Genomic DNA, 21,062 nt, shown 5'->3' on the forward strand with positions numbered 1-21,062 from the left:
ATCACCTCACTGATTTAATTGAAGGGTTTGCCTCAATTTGCTGCTTTAAGAAGACTAATCTTTTCAGGAAAAGATATCTGAGTAGCTGCACAAGACGTCCTGAGGTACTTTCCCTCAGCTCAAATTGAAAATTAACTTACAACATCCTGGTTCATGCACCCTGGCCATTTACCTAGCCTCACTTTTCAAAGGTCATCTTGTCCTCTGTTTGCATACAGGGTATTGTCTGCTTCTCTAATGTTTGCCAAAGTTAAGCATCCCTTTTTGTTCCAAGAAATGACCTGAATATTTTGCCCATCATGTTGGTGACATTGATATTGACCAGGTGTCTTTATATCGGGAAGGAAACGTTTAAAGGAATAAAAGAACCGGCTATAGTTTCAAACTCCACTGTTACAGTTCTTTACAGACTGTGTTTGGGCAGTTTGCTCCTAGCCTCTGCATAAGATTAAGATCTCCATTCACGCCCACAATCTCCCACTGAAGTATATATCATGGGAATTGTTGTATTGCCATGAAATACTGCACATTCATAACTGTAAATGGACACTGATAAGTAGGAGAGGATCAATCTTCCGTGTGTAATAATTTCCATGTGTCTGCCTGATTACCATTTTGTTGAATGTTTAATCTGATTTTTGTTTTCTATTTCTAGTTTCCTGGTATTTTTATTTAGAGAGCCTCAGGGTGCATGTGTGAGTATGTCTCTGAATACCATACCAGATCATTACACACACACACACGCACACACACACACACATCTGTGTTTGGTCGGTGTGTGTTTGTGTGCAAGGATACAGCATATAAAAGCCATGTAGTGGGCTGTTTGTGCAGTTCCTCCTGGTTTCAACAGCTCTGCTGCACGTCCGGGCATCAGGCAGCATGACTTTACAGCCACAGCTTCTCGCTGTGTGCTTTTCTCTGGCCTCAGGTACTATAAACTCTTCCCTTTCCATTCATTTATTCTGCAAGGTTATTACAGAATACTTTTTGTATTTCATTGTTGTTTAACTAGTTTTTAGTTCTAAAAGTTATGGAGAGTAACACTGACCAATGTAACATTAAGTGATTGTTGAAAATAGAACATTTACTAAAATGTATGTAATAAACCTCAAATTTAAGTGGAACTTATTTATATTTCCACTATGAAAGAATTTTAAAGAAAAGTTTATTTTTTTACCTGTGTTAAAGTAATCTGGCAGCTTAATTTGCTTTTTATAAATTGATAATTTACACATGTTGGTTAGAGTTCAGAGAATATGTTTTTACTGCTATAAAGTGCTCCTTATACATTTAAGAATCTGTAGCAATCATCTAAAAATATAGTTATGTACTAATTGTAATCCTGAAACATGCTATTTTAAATTATAACTATTGTTGGTACTCAATACTTTTGGGTGTTTATGGTGTACTTTTACTCAGGTTTGAATTGAATTGAAATTGAATTGAAAGACTTTTTCAGTATATGCAAGGATACAAAGAGATTCAGATCCGTACAGATAAGCTGCTGCTCAAGCCAGATAAAACATACTTTGAAAGACATTTAGCATGCTGACCTTTCTCTCTCTTTAGTCTTGTCGTGCACCGAACAAAATTTTTTTATGGTTGAGTGTACTCCTTTTTTACTGTACAGTAACTGGATAAACAATAACAACCCTACCATATCCTAACTCTTGATATTATTTTTTTAATTTTCTCTTTTTGTTAAATGTTTAATTTACGGTTTCTCCTCTAGTTTTAGGGACAGTGGAATCAGTCGTAACAGCAGAAACTCAGAAATGTGAGTATAATTAAATCAAATTCAAATTGAAACTTGATCATTTATATTTCAAAAAGTTGAAAAAATTGTTACGCAGATTTTATACAAAGTGATTAAATGTAATGTTTTCTGAATTTATTGCAGGAAAAAAAAACGTTTTTTTTTACAACTTTGCTAAAAACAGGTTACTTCTGATAGAAACATAAAAATCCTGAATTCAACAGCACGAAACAGTGACTATATATTTTTTTTATTATTAACTTGAGTTAGACTGCTTGCATCGTTTACAATTCCTTATAAAGAATTATTTTTTTATGACCAGTCACTTGCAGGACATTCGGCAGTGGGGTGGTCCAGCCTTTCTACGGTTCAGATTTCTATGTGCGGTCCAACTGTCCCTTCACCCTCACCCGCTTCACCCACAACCGGGTGGAATGTGATATCACAATACAGCGAGATGACAGCGGGCTTGTGGTCCAGGTTGAGATCATCATCAACAAAATCAGGACTGTTGTGCGGAATGCAAACATTTGGGTGGAGAAGAATAGGTTTGAGCCTCACCCTAACATACCATGATATATCTCTGCAGAAACACAGAAAAAGCTAAATTAGACCATGGTAGAGTTTGATCTAATTGTACATTCTCTGCATATCATTTTTGTCATGTCTCATAAAAATCCTATTACAATAATCAGCCACATCAACTTCAGTAAAAGTAAGTTTGGTTCAAATACATAAATCATTCACTTAAATGACATTGATACACAGCCACACAGTTAAGAGTGTGATGGTTTTATGTGTTTGCTATGTCATTGATATTGGTTGATTATTAGCTGCAAGTCTCCAAAACTGCATTGTCATGGTTTGCCTCTTCGGTTAAAAAACATATTGACTATTATGGTCTTTTTTCTTTTACATTCTGCCAGGTGACTTGGAGCCCTTTAATGCTTCACTGGATTTATCATTTTGTTTTATAATTCAAACTTAAGTAAGGAGACTTTGGATTGGTCAAAGTAGTAAGACAGTTTTGTTCAAATGTTAAGAAAAAAATAATGAGTAGAAAAAAAAAGTAAAAACTGACAGCCTGTTTCTATATCTGTTGTGACTTTTGTCTATGTTGCTCACAGGGTTTCTCTTCCGTATGATCACACCTATCAGCACATCTTTCAGTATGGCATCTACACCAAACTGAAGAGCTCACTGCTTCCTCTGTCTGTCACCTGGCACAATGTACTTGGAGGAATAGACACTGTGTGGGTGAGAGAACACTACTTATTTTTTTAAGTTGACTATCTGTATTAGATTTAACAACACAGACTTTTGTAAGTTCATTTGAACACTCACATGTACTTTGGCTGTTTAGAGCACTAAAGTCAAATTTTTTATTAAGGTGGAGCTAGATCAAGAGCTGAGCATCGACATGACTGGATTGTGTGGAAAATCCAATGTACAGGGTATGAAAATATTGTTGGCCTTGAATATAAAAAAAAAAGGAAATACATGTATAGTACAATGATAAATAACATTTTAAATGTAATTTAGTTGTATTATCAAACAAATGCCTGGATGCTTCTAAAAGGATCTGATATGTCAGTGATACAAAGACACACTCGAAAAAAAGATTCAATAGCAAGACACAGGGTAGAGTACAAAAATTAAGGTCTTGAGTCTGGTACGATGCAAAGGCAGTCAAAAACATGAGCAAACACATCCAGGGGAGCAGGCTAAAGAGAGGGTTGAATGGCAGGAAAAAGTTATACATAAAGAACTCACTGAGAAAACCGCTAGGACAAGGTTTCACTGAGGAAAACACAACGAATTAACAACATGAGGGAGGACACATAAGGATTAAATACACAGACAATTGGGAGACAACGGCCGGAAATGTGAAGAGCAGGATCTGGAAAACAGAAACAAGGGTAATTACGAAATAAAAGAAATAATAATAAACAATAATAATAAAAAACAACTTAACGTCTGGATGCAGTGTCAGTCAGTTTTTCATCTTAAGCTGTCTGTAAGAATGAATTTTTTTTTTTTTAAAGTGTGAATCCCATGTTGATTTTTGACATTTTTTTATGAAAACAGGCGACAAACAGCAGTCTATCTCAGAGAGCGTCATTGCTGATGACACATGTCAAATCAGAGATCCTGCCTCTGCTGTTAATAGTGTAAGTTCACAATTGCAGCAGCTGAATGTTACCATTTAAATAAAGCCAACTATTTGTGGTCATCATAGTGTGTTTTCTTTAAGCATGTTGCCCTGTATATACTTTATCCAAACACTGATCTGATTTAGAAGAAAAATATGGTAAAAGGTACTGATGATACTGTTTTTTCTTTTTTCATACAACTCTTTTTATTATTTTAAATTAAAAGTGGTTACTAGGCTCTTCAACAGCAGTTTCATTAAAGCAATTAAAGTCCTCGATCCAGATGTTGAGATTGATTTCTGATTATTTTTGTAGGATTGCAGATATTTCCTTTCCTTCACATTGGATTGTCTTCAAGAAGAGACGCTTCATTATATTCAGCTCTGTGAAGAAAATATTTATGGCTTTAAAGAAAGCAAATACATCAGCTGTGCTTTCTTCAAAGAAATAATCACCCAGTGTGGAAACAGCAGCTTTGCCTGGGACATTTGGAGAACTGCTACTAAATGTGGTAGGTGTATTTTAAAACTAGAAGACCTTTAGATTGTTTGACCCTTTTGATAGCTTAGATCTGATAGATAATTGATGCAATGTTCTGTTTCTGGTGGTTTATTTAGAAAAACCAAATTGTCCAGGAGACCTTGATTATGTAGAAAAGGGTGCAGCCTTTGTTCCAACCTGCACCAACCCAAATCCAACAATCTCCTACCAGGATCTCACCAGCTCATGTGTCTGCCCAAAGAGTAAGTATTATCTGTCTCTGAAAACTTGCCTCTTCAATTATCTGACTCGGTTGTTTATTTCAGTTTTTCTTATTTATCTTGTAGGTAAGGTGCTCAATGATCACACAGAAGGCTTCCAGTGTGTAAGTGTGTCCAGTTGTCCCTGTGAGTTTGCTGGCAAAAGCTACACATCTGGAGAGCTACGCAGCACTAAGTGCCAGTCGTGGTAAGTATCTATTTTAATGTCATTTTAACAATATTCTTATTAGGGAATATCCAGGAATTCCGGAATTCCTAAAATTATTTTTAATTTCTCTTCCCAGTCTTTGTTCCAATGGGAAATGGCAGTGCTCAGAAAATATGTGCCCTTCCAGATGTTTAATTGAAGGGCATTTTGTGACGACATTTGATGGCAAACACTATGTCCTGCCTGGTAAATGTACATATGTGGCCTCACAGGTGAGTTTTTTCCTTACCCCGGCATTTACCATTAATCCATTTTTGCCTTTTTTGGTGCTGATGGCTGTTTTAAAATGATTTTAAAGGGTCAAAACTGGGCAATTGTAATAGAGTTTTCAGCAAAAGCACCCTCTATGAAAATGGCTATACTGCAGATATTTCAGGTATGAGCATTGTCTGAGCTCGATTTAAAACATTATAAACTATCTCACAAATCTAAAGCAAGAGAAGTGTCCACTTTTTGATTATATATTGCCTCTTCTTTTGGATTTGCAGGAAACGTATACATTTTCACACAATATGGTAACATTTGGAGAAGAGGAAGTCACTGAGCTTCATCAGACTGGTAAATACAAATTAGAATGACAGTCTACTGCATCTGTGTACTGCATCCACAATGTGAAAGTCTGTTAATCTAGTAAACTATCAAAGAGCTTGGCTAGTCACCCATCCAATCACTTATCTACCTCTGCCCCCTGTCAGATCATGCTCTGGTTTTCTGGCAGTCGTCCATGTATGTCCAGGTGCACACAACTTTAGGAATTAACATTCAAGTCCAGATGTTTCCTGAAATCCAGCTGTACGTCACGTCAACTGGAAACCACAAGGACATGTCAGGTTAGGATACCAGGAATAGAATTGCATTTATTTTTATTGCATTTATTATACTTTCATGAGCTCCTAAGAATAGAAATGAACACAAACAATGTTAACATAGCTTTTCTGACTTTTAGGTCTCTGTGGCAATAACAACAATGACACAACAGATGACTTCACCACCAGCAGTGGAATTGTAGAGAACTCACCTCAACCCTTTGCTCTTTCTTGGAGTATTGGTGCTTGTCCAGTTAACATACCCCCCTCCTGCATCAAAACAGAATACGGTATCTGAAAATACTTTGCTTGTAAAATGTCGAAAAAACGTGTATAAGCTCTTACATAATCTTTGATATATCCTCCTACATTATGTATATGAGGAAGGAGAGTTTTATTGAAATTATTAGAAATGAATATGTTTGATAATCAAATACTCAAATTTAAAATTTGCTAACATGATGCCTCATACTGTAATGGGGTTTAAAAATCATTATTTATTGTCTCGTCATGTATTCTTTTTAGAGATATTTGCTGATGAGAAGTGCTCCGTGTTGAACATACCAAGTGGGATATTTTCTACGTGTCATGCTCATATCCCAACTGATTACTTCTATGAGGTAACAAACCTTTTGCACAAAAATACATTTTTCATCATTTCTTTTTGCCATCATCAACAACTGATTGTCAATAATATATTTATCACAGCTCCTGTTAACATGAAGCTGCTTTCTATTCTAGGTCTGCATCCAAAGAACCTGTAACTGTGCTAGTGGTCTGCAGCAGTGTTTGTGTCTCGCTCTTGGCAGTTATGTCAAAGCCTGTTCCAGCCTGGGTGTTGAAGTTGGCGACTGGAGGAAAGCAACCAACTGCAGTGAGTTCATTTTGAAAAATGTAGTCCTCTTTCACCTTAAGACTATATTGTAAAAGAGCCAATGAAGCGAAAAAGCCCAAATCAAATCAGTTCTGTTGGTAATTAGTGAGATTGTTATTTTTTTGCTTTTGCAATATTTATAAAATGATGATTAAAAACCTTTAAGACGCCAGGTGTTAATATCAATAGGTTTTACCATAACATTTACACTTATAAAGATTTCCAATATTACTTCTACTTTCTATTAAAAGGTTTTTTTTTTTTAAATGTCAATGTTCTGTCGCAGCTGTTGAATGTCAAAACAACCAAGAATTCTCCTACAACATCCCTGCCTGCAACCGTACATGTGGTTCCCTGTCTGGCCCTGACCCTCGCTGTGAGCTGGATGATGCACCTGTGGAGGGCTGTGGCTGCCCAGAGGGAACTCATCTGAACCAAGGACACATCTGTACCCCAAAGGCAGGATGCCATTGTCACTTCCACGGTGGTTCAACCCCACCTGGGCCTGTTGTTATCGATGGACGACAGTGGTTAGTCATTCATCTGAGTATTAAAAGCAATTAATAATGCTTTAATGTCAATTCCAAACATTACTTTTTTTTTTTACTCCAGTGACTCAAGTTGTTACCCACTGACTGCCCTATTCAGTCATACTATCACAATATTAATGATGCTATAGTATGCTCTAATGAACACATTTGAAATATATTTCTGTGTAATGTGCTCCCATTAATGATATACTAATAGTAATTAACCATTCAATAGTCGATACATAAACCTTTGGTAAATGGTAAATGGACTTGACCTTGAATAGCGCTTTTGTAGTCTACTGATTATTCAATGTGCTTTTACACCGCAGGTCACTCCTACCCATTCACACATATTCACACACTGATGGCAGAGGGTGCTATGTAAAGTGGCCATCAGTGTTAGCTAATCCCATTCATACACAGTTTTACACTGCTGACGAAGCAGTGGGAGCCACTTGGGGTAAAATGTTTTGCCCGAGGACACATGTTGCAGCAGGAGCTGGAGATTGAACCCGGAAACTTCTGGTAGAGAGACGACCGACTCTACCAGCTGAGCCACTGTTGTTATTTCTAGTTTTCATCATAAGTTCTACTTTTCACCTTTAACTCATGCAGATGTAGACAAAATAATGAACACATTTAATACGTTAACATTTTCCAGCTATAATGGGACCTTGTCAGTCCTCTATAATATAAAAGCCTCTAAATGTTCATTGGGTTAATGTCTAAAAAATGGATTTGCAGATTAACCTGCTGAGACTGTATTTATTGTAATACTGAAGATGGTAGAGCATTGAAAACAACGTTTTTCTTAGAAAAGGATTTCCAAGACAATGAGATGTTCAAAAATTCCCAGTTTATGATTCTGCAGGTATGAGCAGTTATGATCAATCACAGGAGCCAAATAAAAAAAGAAATATCAAATGTTGTCCTTGTGTTTGATAGATATGGTTGGTCTAATTAGGCTCATTCCTCCATTGAAAAGCTTGCTTCTACTTTACATGGTCAATACAACATTTGTTTCTACTCTTCCATGCAATCTGTATCTCCTCTTTCTTAACGCATATTCCCCCCTTTCTTTAATGTGTGACAACCCTCAACATATACATCAGCAAAGTTATGTCATATCTCAAACAAAGTACTTTGTTTGCAGCTCTTGTGACAATGGAAAGCTGAAATGCTCTGAGGACTGTGGTAAGTATGTCTTTGCTTTGATCATATCCATATCATAGTATTATAATTTTATGCTTTATTTGCTATATTGTTCATACTTTGTTAATAGTGGAACTTTTGCATCAGGGTGCCGAAATGGGAAAGTTTGTGTTCACTGCTCAGAGGACAACATAAAGACAGCACAAAAAACCTGTGACAGTCTCAGCAAGCCGATGGTAGGTCAAGAGATTATATGATTAATAAGGTTGTAACAATTTTTCATGTGGAAGCAGGAGCTTACCTGTTTAAACTTTAAGATAAATAATATAAGCTTTGTTTCTAACGCAATTGAGAGCATCTACTACATTGTGTCATTTAGCTTTCAAGTTTCTGTTAACTAATCAATTACTTTTACCTTTTGTCCATTACGTTATTTTATATTGTGATGTGTCAATGTGCCCTTCAGCTAAAGGACTTTTCTTTAATGTTGTTACAAGGGGGCCCGTATGACCTGTGAAAATGGCTGTTACTGCCCTTATGACCAGTATGAGGATCACCGTGGAAACTGTGTTTCCCTGGATGAATGTACTTGTGTGTACAGCGGCAAAGTATTCGGTGAAGGACAAAGTGTCAAAACCAACTGCAAAACATGGTAATACCTGCATTGGTTATGCAATTCCTACAAAAAAACATGCAAAAGGTTGATCTAAGGTTTAAATCAACATGTTTTACAGCACCTGTGGTCAGGGTCAGTGGCACTGCAAGGCTGAGCCTTGTTCGGGGAGGTGTCAGGTTTATGGAAATGGACACTACCAGACCTTTGACTCCAAATGGTACCGCTTTGATGGAAATTGCCAGTACACACTTGTAGAGGTGAGATCAAAAATAGAAGTAGGAATGAAATCCATGCTCACAATTCTTTGATCCACCTTTTTGAGTTTCCAGTGCATTGCCTTCAAAGGATGTGAAACATCCATATACCATTATATCAGGGTATCAACATATATTGCCTATGGTTTGCCTTTTTTTTTTACAGCAACATATTTTGAAATAAAATGTTTCTTTTTCCCTTCAGGATGACTGCGGCAAGAGAAACAGTACCTTTTCTGTGAGAGTGGAGAGTGTGCCTTGTTGTGATGAGGCGCTCACCTGCTCTCGCTCCATCATCATTGACCTGCAGGTGGATGGCTGTTTTTGCTATATGTTTTTTTATATGTTCAACATCTTTATGAAATGAGACTGTACATTTTTTAAATCATTTTTTCTTCAAAGGTCATATGTCCCTCATTAAAAGAAGAATGACTCAGAGAGACATTTACATGTGATATACTTGATTTTTGCTGTATTTATATGTCAAATGTTGCACGTTCTTACTTTAAATCAACAACTAATCACATGCTTAAATCAGTCATTTAATGATTTGGAATGACATAAGGCTATTTACTTAACATCTTCATATGCAGTTAACCTTGTCCCTGTGTTGTGCTGCTAAGGGCAAAGTCACCTTGACGTTGAGCGACATAAGGGTGACCCGACAATACCATGGTAATGGAACTCAGGAAGGCTTTCTATACTCCATACACACGGTGGGACTTTACATCATAATCTCAGTTCCCAGCAAAGGGATAACTCTCATTTGGGACAAACACACCCGGATCACTGTAGAGCTGAGTGCATACTGGAAGGTGAGATATGGACATAGTGAAGTCTTTTCATTGGTATATAATATTTCTACATTCAACACATAACACATAACAACCTTTGGTACTTATTCAAAATATGATAAACATAAACTAAGTATTACATTTTCCGTTCAAAATTTGTATGATTGCTTACTTTGGTATTTTATTTATTCAACAAGCTTCTATAAATAACAAGTGCTGGTTTTGAACATTTATGACTTTTGTTGAAAAGATAGTTACACTTTATTTATACATTGATCTTTGCTCATAGATTCATGCTTCAAAATTTCCATTATTTCTTAAATGTTATTTTTGAACTTAAACTTTTATTCATGTTTTACCCGTCTGTCCTACAGAACAAGGTATGTGGCCTCTGTGGGAATTTTGACTCCAATGAGATGAATGACCTACAGATAATTGGCTCAGAAGGTAAAACCATTTTTTCATCATCTTTTGAAGCAAAAGTCTTTTTGGAACAGTGGTCAAAATAAAACTTCAAATTTGTATTTAGTCATGTCCAGTCCTTTGGCGTTTGGCAACAGCTGGAAGGCTGCGGCTCCTCCTTGCTCCGATGTGACAACTGAAATATTTCCATGTGAACGCAACTCTTACTGCGCTGCTTGGGCTGAGCGGCGCTGTATGATTATTACTGGAAATATTTTCAAAGACTGCCATTACAAAGTGTGTATTTTTTAATTATCTCTCTAACACCTGTTTAAGGGGTTTCATTTCTATGCAGGTCTTGACTTGCTTTTCAAACTAAACATTTGGAAGTCTATTTAAATATAATACTGTGTGTCTATTTTGGTTAATGGGGGTAATATTTGCTCTCATGTTGATGCTCTAAAATGTACAGGTGGATCCGTTGCCCTACTTCCATGCATGTGTGCAGGAGTCCTGCTCTTGTGAGTTTGAAGGGAAGTTTCTGGGATTCTGCACTGCTGTGGCAGCCTACGCAGAGGCCTGCAGTGACCACGATGTGTGTGTAAACTGGAGAACACCTGATTTGTGTCGTAAGTTATGACCATTTGTAGCCGAACACTTTGAACCAATTTTTTTTCAAATTGCGAACAAGAAGGAATATTACAGAGAACAATTTCAAAGAACAATAGGATGTATCATCTCTTGTTTTAGTTTACCTTCTTGCTGAATAGCTGAATATTAAGCCACATACAGTATTTGTCATTATTGAATGTTTGCTAAACATAACCTATAACTCAGTCTCTAATAATTCAACTCAATTTTAAACTTAGCTGTCTACTGTGACTACTACAACGAGAAGGACCAATGTAGCTGGCACTATGAAGCCTGTGGTCAGATGCTCACCTGTGGAAGAAGCAGCTTACCTCACAAGCTGGAAGGTAAACAGGCTTTCTGGGTTTTATTTAAGTATAATCTGTATATGGACAGTCTCTCTGAACAGCTTGAAGCTTGAAAGACTGGATGTATGGTCGGAGATAGAATTGTTAACCATTTGATGTATGCTGATGACTTAGTAATCTTGTCACCTTATAGTGCTGGCCTACAGCAACTTCTAAGAATCTGCTCGAGTTATGGAGTACAGTGTGACATAAAGTATAATAGTAAGAAGACCGTTGTCATGATAGTAAAAGCAAAGGATGATCGAAAGCATAATTTCCCTTAGTTTTTTATTTATTTTTATCTCTGATCAACCCCTGAGTGTGGTAGATAAAGTAAAATATCTGGGATATATTATCAGGAATGACTTGAGTGATTATGATGTGCATATGATGAAACTGTGCACTCAAGCTAATATGCTGGCACGTACATTTTCAATGTGCTCAGACAAAGTTCAAACTGAGCTGTTCAGAGCTTACTGTACTCCGCTGTATACTGCCCACTTGTGGTGCAATTATAGTAAAGCTTAAATGAAAAAGGTACAGGTGGCATATGATGCATTCAGAATATTTCTGAAGCTACCAAGATGGACAAGTGCAAGTCAGATGTTTGTTTTTAATAATGTGACCACATTTCATGCTCTGCTGAGAAATGTTATGTTCAAATGTATGTGTTGATTAAATAACTCAGAAAATGTCATTATAATGTCACTGACCCAGCCCAGACTTAGTGACACAAGGTATTCCTCGTGTTTCTGGAAACACTGGTGTAAATGTCTCTTTGTATTTTAATCACATGTAGTGATGATATCCCTTTGTTAATGTCCTGTATTTATATATCTGTGTTTTTTTATAACGATATGGACCTATGGGTCTGAAATAAAGTAGAAAGTAAAGTATGCCAACTAAACTGAATTTGTTGTTTGATTTACTGGTGAATTTGTGAAGAGCCAAAAAATGCCTTATGTTAAATAAATTAAATCTTATTCCGGAAGTTGTGCGAACGAACCTTGTCTGAGAATAAAATCCTAACAGTCTAATTATCTTGTAAATGTTTTTTTCTAGTCCAGGTCTTGACCAAATCAATGCTATCAAAAGCCATTTCCATCCATTTATCGACAAAATGTTTTTGTCTTGGAATAGGTTGTTACCCGAGATGTTCAAAGGATGCACCATACTATGATGAAAATGTTGGTGAATGCACCAAATTGAATAACTGCACCTGTTATTTCAATGACACCGTCATACAGCCTGGTGCTGTGGTGGTGATGCAGTCTATATCGTGGTAAGTGCGGCCATTAAAAGCCTCAATACATACATAGTCAGATAACCGTATAGTAAATATTGTGCAGCATTTATTATTTGTAATATTGTCAATAGGTAATAACAGTTATTTTTTATCATCCTTGTCAGCCTATGTGTAGATGGCGCAATTCACTGTCGTAAGTACAAATTATGTGCATTTACAGGTACCTATTTCTAGGTTTACAGATTTGTGAAATACATTTCATTTGTTTTTTGTAAATGTTTTGGATTCCTAGAAACTAGTTTTAATACACCAGACCTTCATTCCTTCTCTCATTTTCTACCAGTGCCCCCGCCAACTACGACTACCACAACTCCCACAACAGCCCCCACCACTGCTGATACAACTACTGCTGAAACAACTGTACCTTCTACAACACCAACAATATCAACTACTGCTGAAACAACTGTACCTTCTACAACACCAACTACTGCTGAAACAACTGTACCTTCTACAACACCAACAACATCAACTACTGCTGAAACAACTGTACCTTCTACAACATCAACAACATCAACTACTCCTGAAACAACTGTACCTTCTACAACACCAACAACATCAACTACTCCTGAAACAACTGTACCTTCTACAACATCAACAACATCAACTACTCCTGAAACAACTGTACCTTCTACAACATCAACAACATCAACTACTCCTGAAACAACTGTACCTTCTACAACACCAACAACATCAACTACTGCTGAAACAACTGTACCTTCTACAACATCAACAACATCAACTACTCCTGAAACAACTGTACCTTCTACAACACCAACAACATCAACTACTCCTGAAACAACTGTACCTTCTACAACACCAACAACATCAACTACTCCTGAAACAACTGTACCTTCTACAACACCAACAACATCAACTACTCCTGAAACAACTGTACCTTCTACAACACCAACAACATCAACTACTCCTGAAACAACTGTACCTTCTACAACACCAACAACATCAACTACTGCTGAAACAACTGTACCTTCTACAACATCAACAACATCAACTACTCCTGAAACAACTGTACCTTCTACAACATCTACAACATCAACTACTCCTGAAACAACTGTACCTTCTACAACACCAACTACTGCTGAAACAACTGTACCTTCTACAACATCAACAACATCAACTACTCCTGAAACAACTGTACCTTCTACAACATCAACAACATCAACTACTGCTGAAACAACTGTACCTTCTACAACACCAACAACATCAACTACTCCTGAAACAACTGTACCTTCTACAACACCAACTACTGCTGAAACAACTGTACCTTCTACAACATCAACAACATCAACTACTCCTGAAACAACTGTACCTTCTACAACATCAACAACATCAACTACTGCTGAAACAACTGTACCTTCTACAACATCAACAACATCAACTACTGCTGAAACAACTGTACCTTCTACAACATCAACAACATCAACTACTCCTGAAACAACTGTACCTTCTACAACATCAACAACATCAACTACTCCTGAAACAACTGTACCTTCTACAACACCAACAACATCAACTACTCCTGAAACAACTGTACCTTCTACAACATCAACTACTGCTGAAACAACTGTACCTTCTACAACATCAACAACATCAACTACTGCTGAAACAACTGTACCTTCTACAACACCAACAACATCAACTACTCCTGAAACAACTGTACCTTCTACAACATCAACAACATCAACTACTCCTGAAACAACTGTACCTTCTACAACATCAACAACATCAACTACTCCTGAAACAACTGTACCTTCTACAACACCAACAACATCAACTACTGCTGAAACAACTGTACCTTCTACAACACCAACAACATCAACTACTGCTGAAACAACTGTACCTTCTACAACATCAACAACATCAACTACTGCTGAAACAACTGTACCTTCTACAACATCAACAACATCAACTACTGCTGAAACAACTGTACCTTCTACAACATCAACTACTCCTGAAACAACTGTACCTTCTACAACATCAACTACTCCTGAAACAACTGGGCTTTCTACAACAACACCATCGATTAGCACTGAAACCTTCACTCCTTCAACATATTCAACCCTGCCACCCACTACTACAGGTAAAAGAACATACCGCACTTTAGCGCCACCATATAAGTAGATAATTTATTCAAATCTGTCAGTAGTCTTTAAAATAGGAACACAATGTGTTTATTACATGTTCCTTATATTATACTTTATTTGTAAGTTATCTTTGTAGTGAATTAAATGAGTTACCTGAACCATGTGTTGTTTCTGTACTACAACCACTGTCCTGACATGTTCTCTTGCTGTTGTGTTTATCAAACTAGTCTCGTGTGAGTGTGAAGACCTGAAGAGGAAAAGAAGCTGGACTTGCAATGAGATGTGGACAGAGGACTGTTTTAATAAGATCTGTTTAAATGGGAAGATAGAGTTGACTCCAGTGGTTTGCCCAGACCTGACAATTCCTGAATGCCCCAGACAACAGCTCAAAAAAGTCTTGGATGGATGCTGTGAAACATGGAAGTGTGACTGTAAGTAGATCCTTGACCGCCTCTGGCACTTGTCTTGTTCACTCTCATGTATTCCTCCCACATTCTATATCACTCTATAGAACAGCAACTATTAATGCATCAACCTGTACTATTCACTTTGAACTAGGGCCTAATTGCATGTGCAAATGCTAACAATGACAAAGTTATCCAGCAGAGGTTAATGGAGTTATATTTAAGAGGGTCATCGACTTTGTAGATTGTTTTAGCATGCTAACTTTTGCTAAATCAATTTAAACTAAGAGTATAGTTATGGCTGATGGTAATGTTATAAGTGAAGTTTTTATACTATTATGTCATATTATTGATCACAACTGTTATTACAATCAGACTTGTGGGGAAGATGCGTGTAGAAAGTTTCAAGATGCTCATCTGATAGTTGTTGAGAAAAGGTTGGTCTGGACAACAGTGGAGAATTTACCAGCCAATCAGCTGTGGCTTATACTTTTGTAAACATTTTGATTTTCATATTTATCTATACCTACTCTTTCTTACTGTACTGTTAAGGTCGCTGTGATTTATATGGAGACCCCCATTACATCACTTTCCAAGGAGTACCTTTTGATTTCCTGAATGACTGCTCCTACATTTTGGTAGAGGAGCGCTCACCACGTCATCATCTTACGATTGCTGTGGACAACTTCTTCTGTATTCCGGGACTCGACGGCTCTTGTGTTAAAGGAATCATCCTGAAATATCAGAACAGTACAGCTACACTTAAGCTCAATCCACCTTTGTCATCAGTACAGGTAGGAAAAATACGTCTTTCCATTCTTTTATAGGTATTTACTATGTAGATGCTGATTATCATTTTTAGTTATAAATGATATTTTTCCAAAGCGCTAACATTTTCTTCTGAACTAATGAAGTTTTAACTGGTCTCATCTGGCATAGGCTACTCTGAACAACATGACCATAGAGCCACCATATGAGGAGCATGGTTGGAGGTTTGAATTCACGGGATACACAGTGTCCATCTACCTCCCAGAGATCCGCTCTTATGTCTCTCTCAGTGCATCTTATAACCTGGTGATAAATCTGGCCATGGAGCACTTCCTCAACAACACCCAGGGACAATGTGGTGGGTAAAAGATTGAAAGAGATGATTCATTGGTGTGGTAATGTGATACTGTGTACTCATTAAAAGTATGTGTGTGTTTGTGGATTGGAGATTATTAAATTGTCACAAAAACTTAAAAATCGAGTTGATTCTAGAAGACTAGTCACTTCTTGCTAACCAAAGAGTATGTTTAACTTAAAGCTGCATTTAACAATTTTTGACCACTAGAGGGCAATAAAAGACAACAATCCCAAAGTAGCACTATTCTGTGGTAATCGTTCACAATTCGGCAAAATGTGCTTTCACTATGCTAATAGAAGACAGAGCAAAATCCAAAATATGTTGTGATTTTTTTAATAGAATCTTAAAAACCAAGACATTTGAGACAACCAACTCTACCAACTGAGCCACAGCCACCACTTTATTGAATTGTGACTATTAAGGGAACCAGCCTTCTATGTCAATTCTCAAGTTATTTGACACTAATGCAAAGCTGCTATGTGTACATCATACAAGGGTTGTCGTGAAACTAGAATTTCTAACTTTTACGATAAAACTCAAACAATATTGATACCTGTTTCGAAACCACAGCAACAGGAAATCAAGTCCTAGGCAGCCAATATTTGCTAATTTCTTGTTTTTAATTTACACAAATTGCGAGTCCTTCACACTCTCAAAATTGCACAAATACACTGGCAATGTTTACCCAAATACTGCCAAAGTATTTGTGGAATTTTGACAGTGCTCTTTCTCTCGCGGCAGCTTCGTGCTAAAAATATGTCTGAAAATCTTCTTTTTTTTTAAAGCTTCAGTACTTTTTGATACAGTGGATTATTGAAATAACAGATATTGCATGGTCTTGAAACCCTTGGTATCAAAAATATCAAAGTATTTGATAACCCACTTTTAACAATATGCACTGGATTCTAAAACAGCTGAGCTCACCACTCCATTTTCATTCCAGGTGTTTGTGGAGGTGGATCCTGTATTCGAAAAGGAGGGCTGATTGAAGACGATAGCTGTTGTGAAAAGACATCTTATGACTGGCTGTATGATGATCCACAGAAGCCAGCCTGTTTTTCTGCACCAAGGAACGTGCCTTGTCATCCAAATACACCCTCTACCACACCCTTTACCACTACTCACACCACCTTGTGCCCTGCAAGTCTACTATGTGAGCTGCTAGATCACCCGTAAGCTCCACACCTGCTCAGTGAATTTGGGTTGAAATTAAAGCACATATACATTTTTATGTACATTTTCTGTGTTGTTTTTTTTTTTTTTTTGGGGGGGGGGGGGGGGGGGGGGGTATACGTATTTTCTTACCAATAATTGAAACTATTCTGTTTCCTCAGAGTCTTTTCGAATTGCAGTCAGTTTGTGAATCTGATTGTTAAAAAGAAGAATTGTGAGTTTGATTCGTGCAGAATTGGCGCTTGCGCTTCACTAGAGCAAGCTGCTGAGGAATGTAAGAGGGCTGGTTTCTGTATCGACTGGAGAAGACTGACTAATGGAATCTGTGGTATTAACCTTTTCTAATATTCTGCTGGGATAAATTATTTTGTTAGTATATAGTTTTTAAACATTCTATATGGACCTAACTGTGGAAGTTTTAAATCTCGATGATAAACTCCTTCGTTAGCTGATTAAATAATGACTTCAGTGCTCTTGTTTGTATTTCAGATTTGACATGTCAAGAAGGACTGGTTTTCAGAGAGTGTCAAAACAAGCTGGATGACTTCTGCTATAGAGGGTTTGTTTAGTATACCAATGAAAATCCACATGCTTTTTGTGACTTTTGATTCTCAGTCTAGTAAATCATACACATTTCTTTTTAAAGATTTCAATAATGTCTGTGTCTTCTGCTTTGGCTTAAAGAGAGCAATATAATGGAACGTCCCTTGAGAACAACAGTGCAGGCTGTTTTTGTCCCAGTGGCTTGATAAGGATGGGAAACCACTCAAATGTTTGTGTGTCTGAGTGCCCCTGTGAGTAAAATAGCCTGCAATGGGCTGAGACAAACTTTATTTTTAAATATAATGTCCTGATATTTGCCTTTATTGTTGTGTGTTGTTCTGGCAAAGCTTCTTATTACAGTACAAGTGCATTCTTGTGTCATTTATACATGCCTTCATAATTGGCTTTAATGAAGAGTCTTTTTACTTCTCCATTAGATTGTAAAGGACCACTTGGTGAGCCCAAACTGGTAGGTAGCTGTGTCTAATGTATATGAGATTATTCTTTTAGCTAGACTACATCAGCTCATATCTCACATACCTGACATTAGTCAGCCCTGTGCAAGAAGAAGTGCAGAATTGTTTTCATTTGTTTACCTTTCAGCCTGGTGAGGTTTGGCAGTCCGGCTGTCACCTGTGTACATGTAACATCCAGACTCGAACAGAGGACTGTTTCCGAAAACCTCTTCAGCAACCTCCTACCTGTGGCCCAGATGCTGAATTGTTTAACACCTCTTGCTGTGGTGAACCGACTTGTGGTAAGCACTGGTACTTCTTATATTATTTAATGATTCAAATATAGAAATTAAGTTTTTCTTTCCTCAAATTTAATTTGAATCTCTGTATTTCAGGATTAATATCTTGTGTTATTTTTCAGTTGAGAAGACTTGCATATATAATGGAAAAACTTACAAGGTATGTTGCTTCAAACCTATTTTACATGACACAAGTAAATGTCCTTCAACTGAGAGGAAACTTGATTTTAAAATGGATTTAGCATTAATCATTGTACCTCCTTGTCATGATATGTGTCTTTTGTTTTGCAGGTGGGAGACAGATGGAATGAGACCACCAATCCCTGTATGTCATTCACTTGTCACAAAGGTGGTATTCAGACTGAGACTAAAGTCTGTCCCATTAACAACTGTCAGGAGGTACTGAACAGCAGCTTCTCTTTTCCAATATCTAATGACTGTGACATTTAACAATCCTTATTATACAATAATGACTCTTAAAATGCAGCTATTCTTCCTAGATGTAAATATGTTTCATAATAAAAGTATATGCTCCCTCGGATGGTACATTTTCTCTTACTTACAAATGGAAACAGAACTTTTTCCTTCTATTCTGTATTGAAAGAAAGCATTTTTCCTACATGGACATTAGTTTAAATATTTAACATTCTTCAATTCTTTCAATGCTGATACACTGGAAGCAAGCTATAGTTGAATGTGTAAAGAGTACAAAAAAAATTAACCTTAAGATTTGTAATTTATTCACCAGGAGGACCAAATTTGGGACGACCAACACTGCTGCTTTACATGTGAGTGAGAAAGTTATTATGGACTTTACCTGTTCAACCTTATGATCTTTTTTCCTTTTTTTCAGTTAGTGATATTTTAACCTTTTGGTCTCAAAGGTTTATCCATCAAATGTAAAATAATCAGAAGTGTAAGAATCACCTCTTCTGGCAGAAGATGTAAACACAGGGGCGTGTCTAGATGGGTGGCCAAGGGTGGCATGGGCCCCCTTAAAATCTTATTGGCCACCCCAGGTGCCACCCTAAAATCCTTTACAATGATTGCCGTCTAAGTTATACACAGTTTCAGTTGAGACTTAGTTACAGTCAGAAAATAGAGATCAACTCCTGCAATCAAAACTAAAATAAATAGGCAAATATCTTTACATGTTGTAGTTTATTCTCTCACACTCATCAAGCTGTCTCTAATATTCATTTTCTCTGTCTCCAGGTAATCAGAGCTGTTCTCCAAAGTTGACCAGTATCAACATTACCATAGACAACTGTACCACCATCATGCAGATGTCTGTGTGTCAGGGCCAATGTGTTTCTCAGCCAAGGTAAGAGGAAATATACTTGTTTATAAGTATGGATCCAGCCACATATAACATGTTTGGATGTCTTCAAGTATTCATTCTGAGGAATTAAAAAAAATTGTGTATTTTTCTTTTAAATTACGTGTGAGCTGTTTTTAAGATTTTTAACTCTTCTAAACATAAAACACCTCTTCTTCATTTATTTTCCTCCTCCACCCATACCCGCTCCCCACTCCTCATCCCTGCCCCTCGGTTCATTGCATCAGGGTGGTGTTACATGGTGACCTGCAGGTGGAGCAGGAGTACAAATGCTGTCAGGAGCGGAGTTCAGAGAGGAGATCAGTGACACTGCAGTGCCTTGACCTCAGTGCCAGAAGTTACACCTACAAACATATCACCAGCTGTGAGTGCAGAGCCTGTCATATACTGAACTGAAAAGTACAACACATGCAACAGCTAAACTATTTGACATCTTTTTGAATTACAAATCAAAATCTAATGTGTTCAAATGCAATAAGTATTAAATCAAGCATTTGATATAATGACTATCTTTGAGTTTTTCTCTAAAACATGACTGGGTCTGTTTTATATCAAATAAACTAAATCTTTTAATATGTCTGTAATACGTTTGTTCCTTTGGTGCAGTATTAAGCCAAACTCTAATCAACTCTGTTTACACTATTTCACCACCACAAGTACCTGTTGGCAGCTACATTGCTTTGCCTTTGATTGCTCCCATTTCCATGCCAATAGCAAATCTTCTTAGTTAAATTAATGTTATATCCAAATAACATCAAAACTACAGAGCCCCTCTGATGAGGGTCTTTTAAAGTATTTTACCTGCTTTTTGTAACATAACAATGAGTGTGGTCTTTTTACCTGCTCTTTTAGATATAATCTTTATTATCATTGTATACAAGGGCACAACAAAACTTCGTTAGCAGCAATCCTAAACAGCAGCGTTTACAAAAAGAACAACAAAAATATAATTGTGGTTACATGAAAGAGAAGTATGCAAAAAGTGGCCAGAGCAGTTGCTGTTCAGTGAATGAATGATAATAATAATAA

General features: G+C 37.0%; 1 protein-coding gene across 1 annotated transcript; it reads left to right on the forward strand.

Annotated features, from left to right (window-relative positions):
* The first annotated feature begins 882 nt into the window (after positions 1-882).
* Positions 883-20,608, forward strand: LOC132956769 (mucin-19-like). Its single transcript, XM_061030397.1, has 45 exons — positions 883-931; positions 1,736-1,780; positions 2,082-2,307; positions 2,887-3,016; positions 3,150-3,213; positions 3,848-3,930; positions 4,228-4,423; positions 4,530-4,655; positions 4,740-4,860; positions 4,958-5,093; positions 5,180-5,257; positions 5,370-5,439; positions 5,577-5,711; positions 5,828-5,977; positions 6,213-6,307; positions 6,429-6,561; positions 6,848-7,091; positions 8,245-8,285; positions 8,391-8,479; positions 8,741-8,895; positions 8,978-9,116; positions 9,319-9,423; positions 9,737-9,928; positions 10,282-10,354; positions 10,437-10,606; positions 10,782-10,938; positions 11,179-11,286; positions 12,427-12,568; positions 12,697-12,725; positions 12,876-13,168; positions 14,333-14,690; positions 14,922-15,125; positions 15,651-15,892; positions 16,038-16,224; positions 17,168-17,396; positions 17,559-17,725; positions 17,887-17,956; positions 18,082-18,191; positions 18,378-18,409; positions 18,544-18,697; positions 18,817-18,854; positions 18,986-19,093; positions 19,443-19,482; positions 19,910-20,018; positions 20,261-20,608. The coding sequence occupies exons 1-45, from the start codon at positions 883-885 to the stop codon at positions 20,427-20,429; spliced, it is 5,991 nt and encodes a 1,996-aa protein (XP_060886380.1). The 3' UTR covers positions 20,430-20,608.
* The last annotated feature ends 454 nt before the right edge of the window (positions 20,609-21,062 follow it).

The sequence above is a fragment of the Labrus mixtus genome, chromosome 22 (assembly GCF_963584025.1).
Source record: "Labrus mixtus chromosome 22, fLabMix1.1, whole genome shotgun sequence".
In the NCBI taxonomy this organism is placed as follows: domain Eukaryota; kingdom Metazoa; phylum Chordata; class Actinopteri; order Labriformes; family Labridae; genus Labrus; species Labrus mixtus.

What these genes read in the sequence shown, in the direction of transcription:
- LOC132956769 (XM_061030397.1), top strand. Translation starts at nt 883, where the DNA reads ATGACTTTACAGCCACAGCTTCTCGCTGTGTGCTTTTCTCTGGCCTCA. An exon ending in ACAGTCTCAGCAAGCCGATG is followed by an intron (nt 8,480 to 8,740) that starts GTAGGTCAAGAG and finishes TGTTGTTACAAG; the next exon opens with GGGGCCCGTATGACCTGTGA. An exon ending in TCAAAGACTGCCATTACAAA is followed by an intron (nt 10,607 to 10,781) that starts GTGTGTATTTTT and finishes TAAAATGTACAG; the next exon opens with GTGGATCCGTTGCCCTACTT.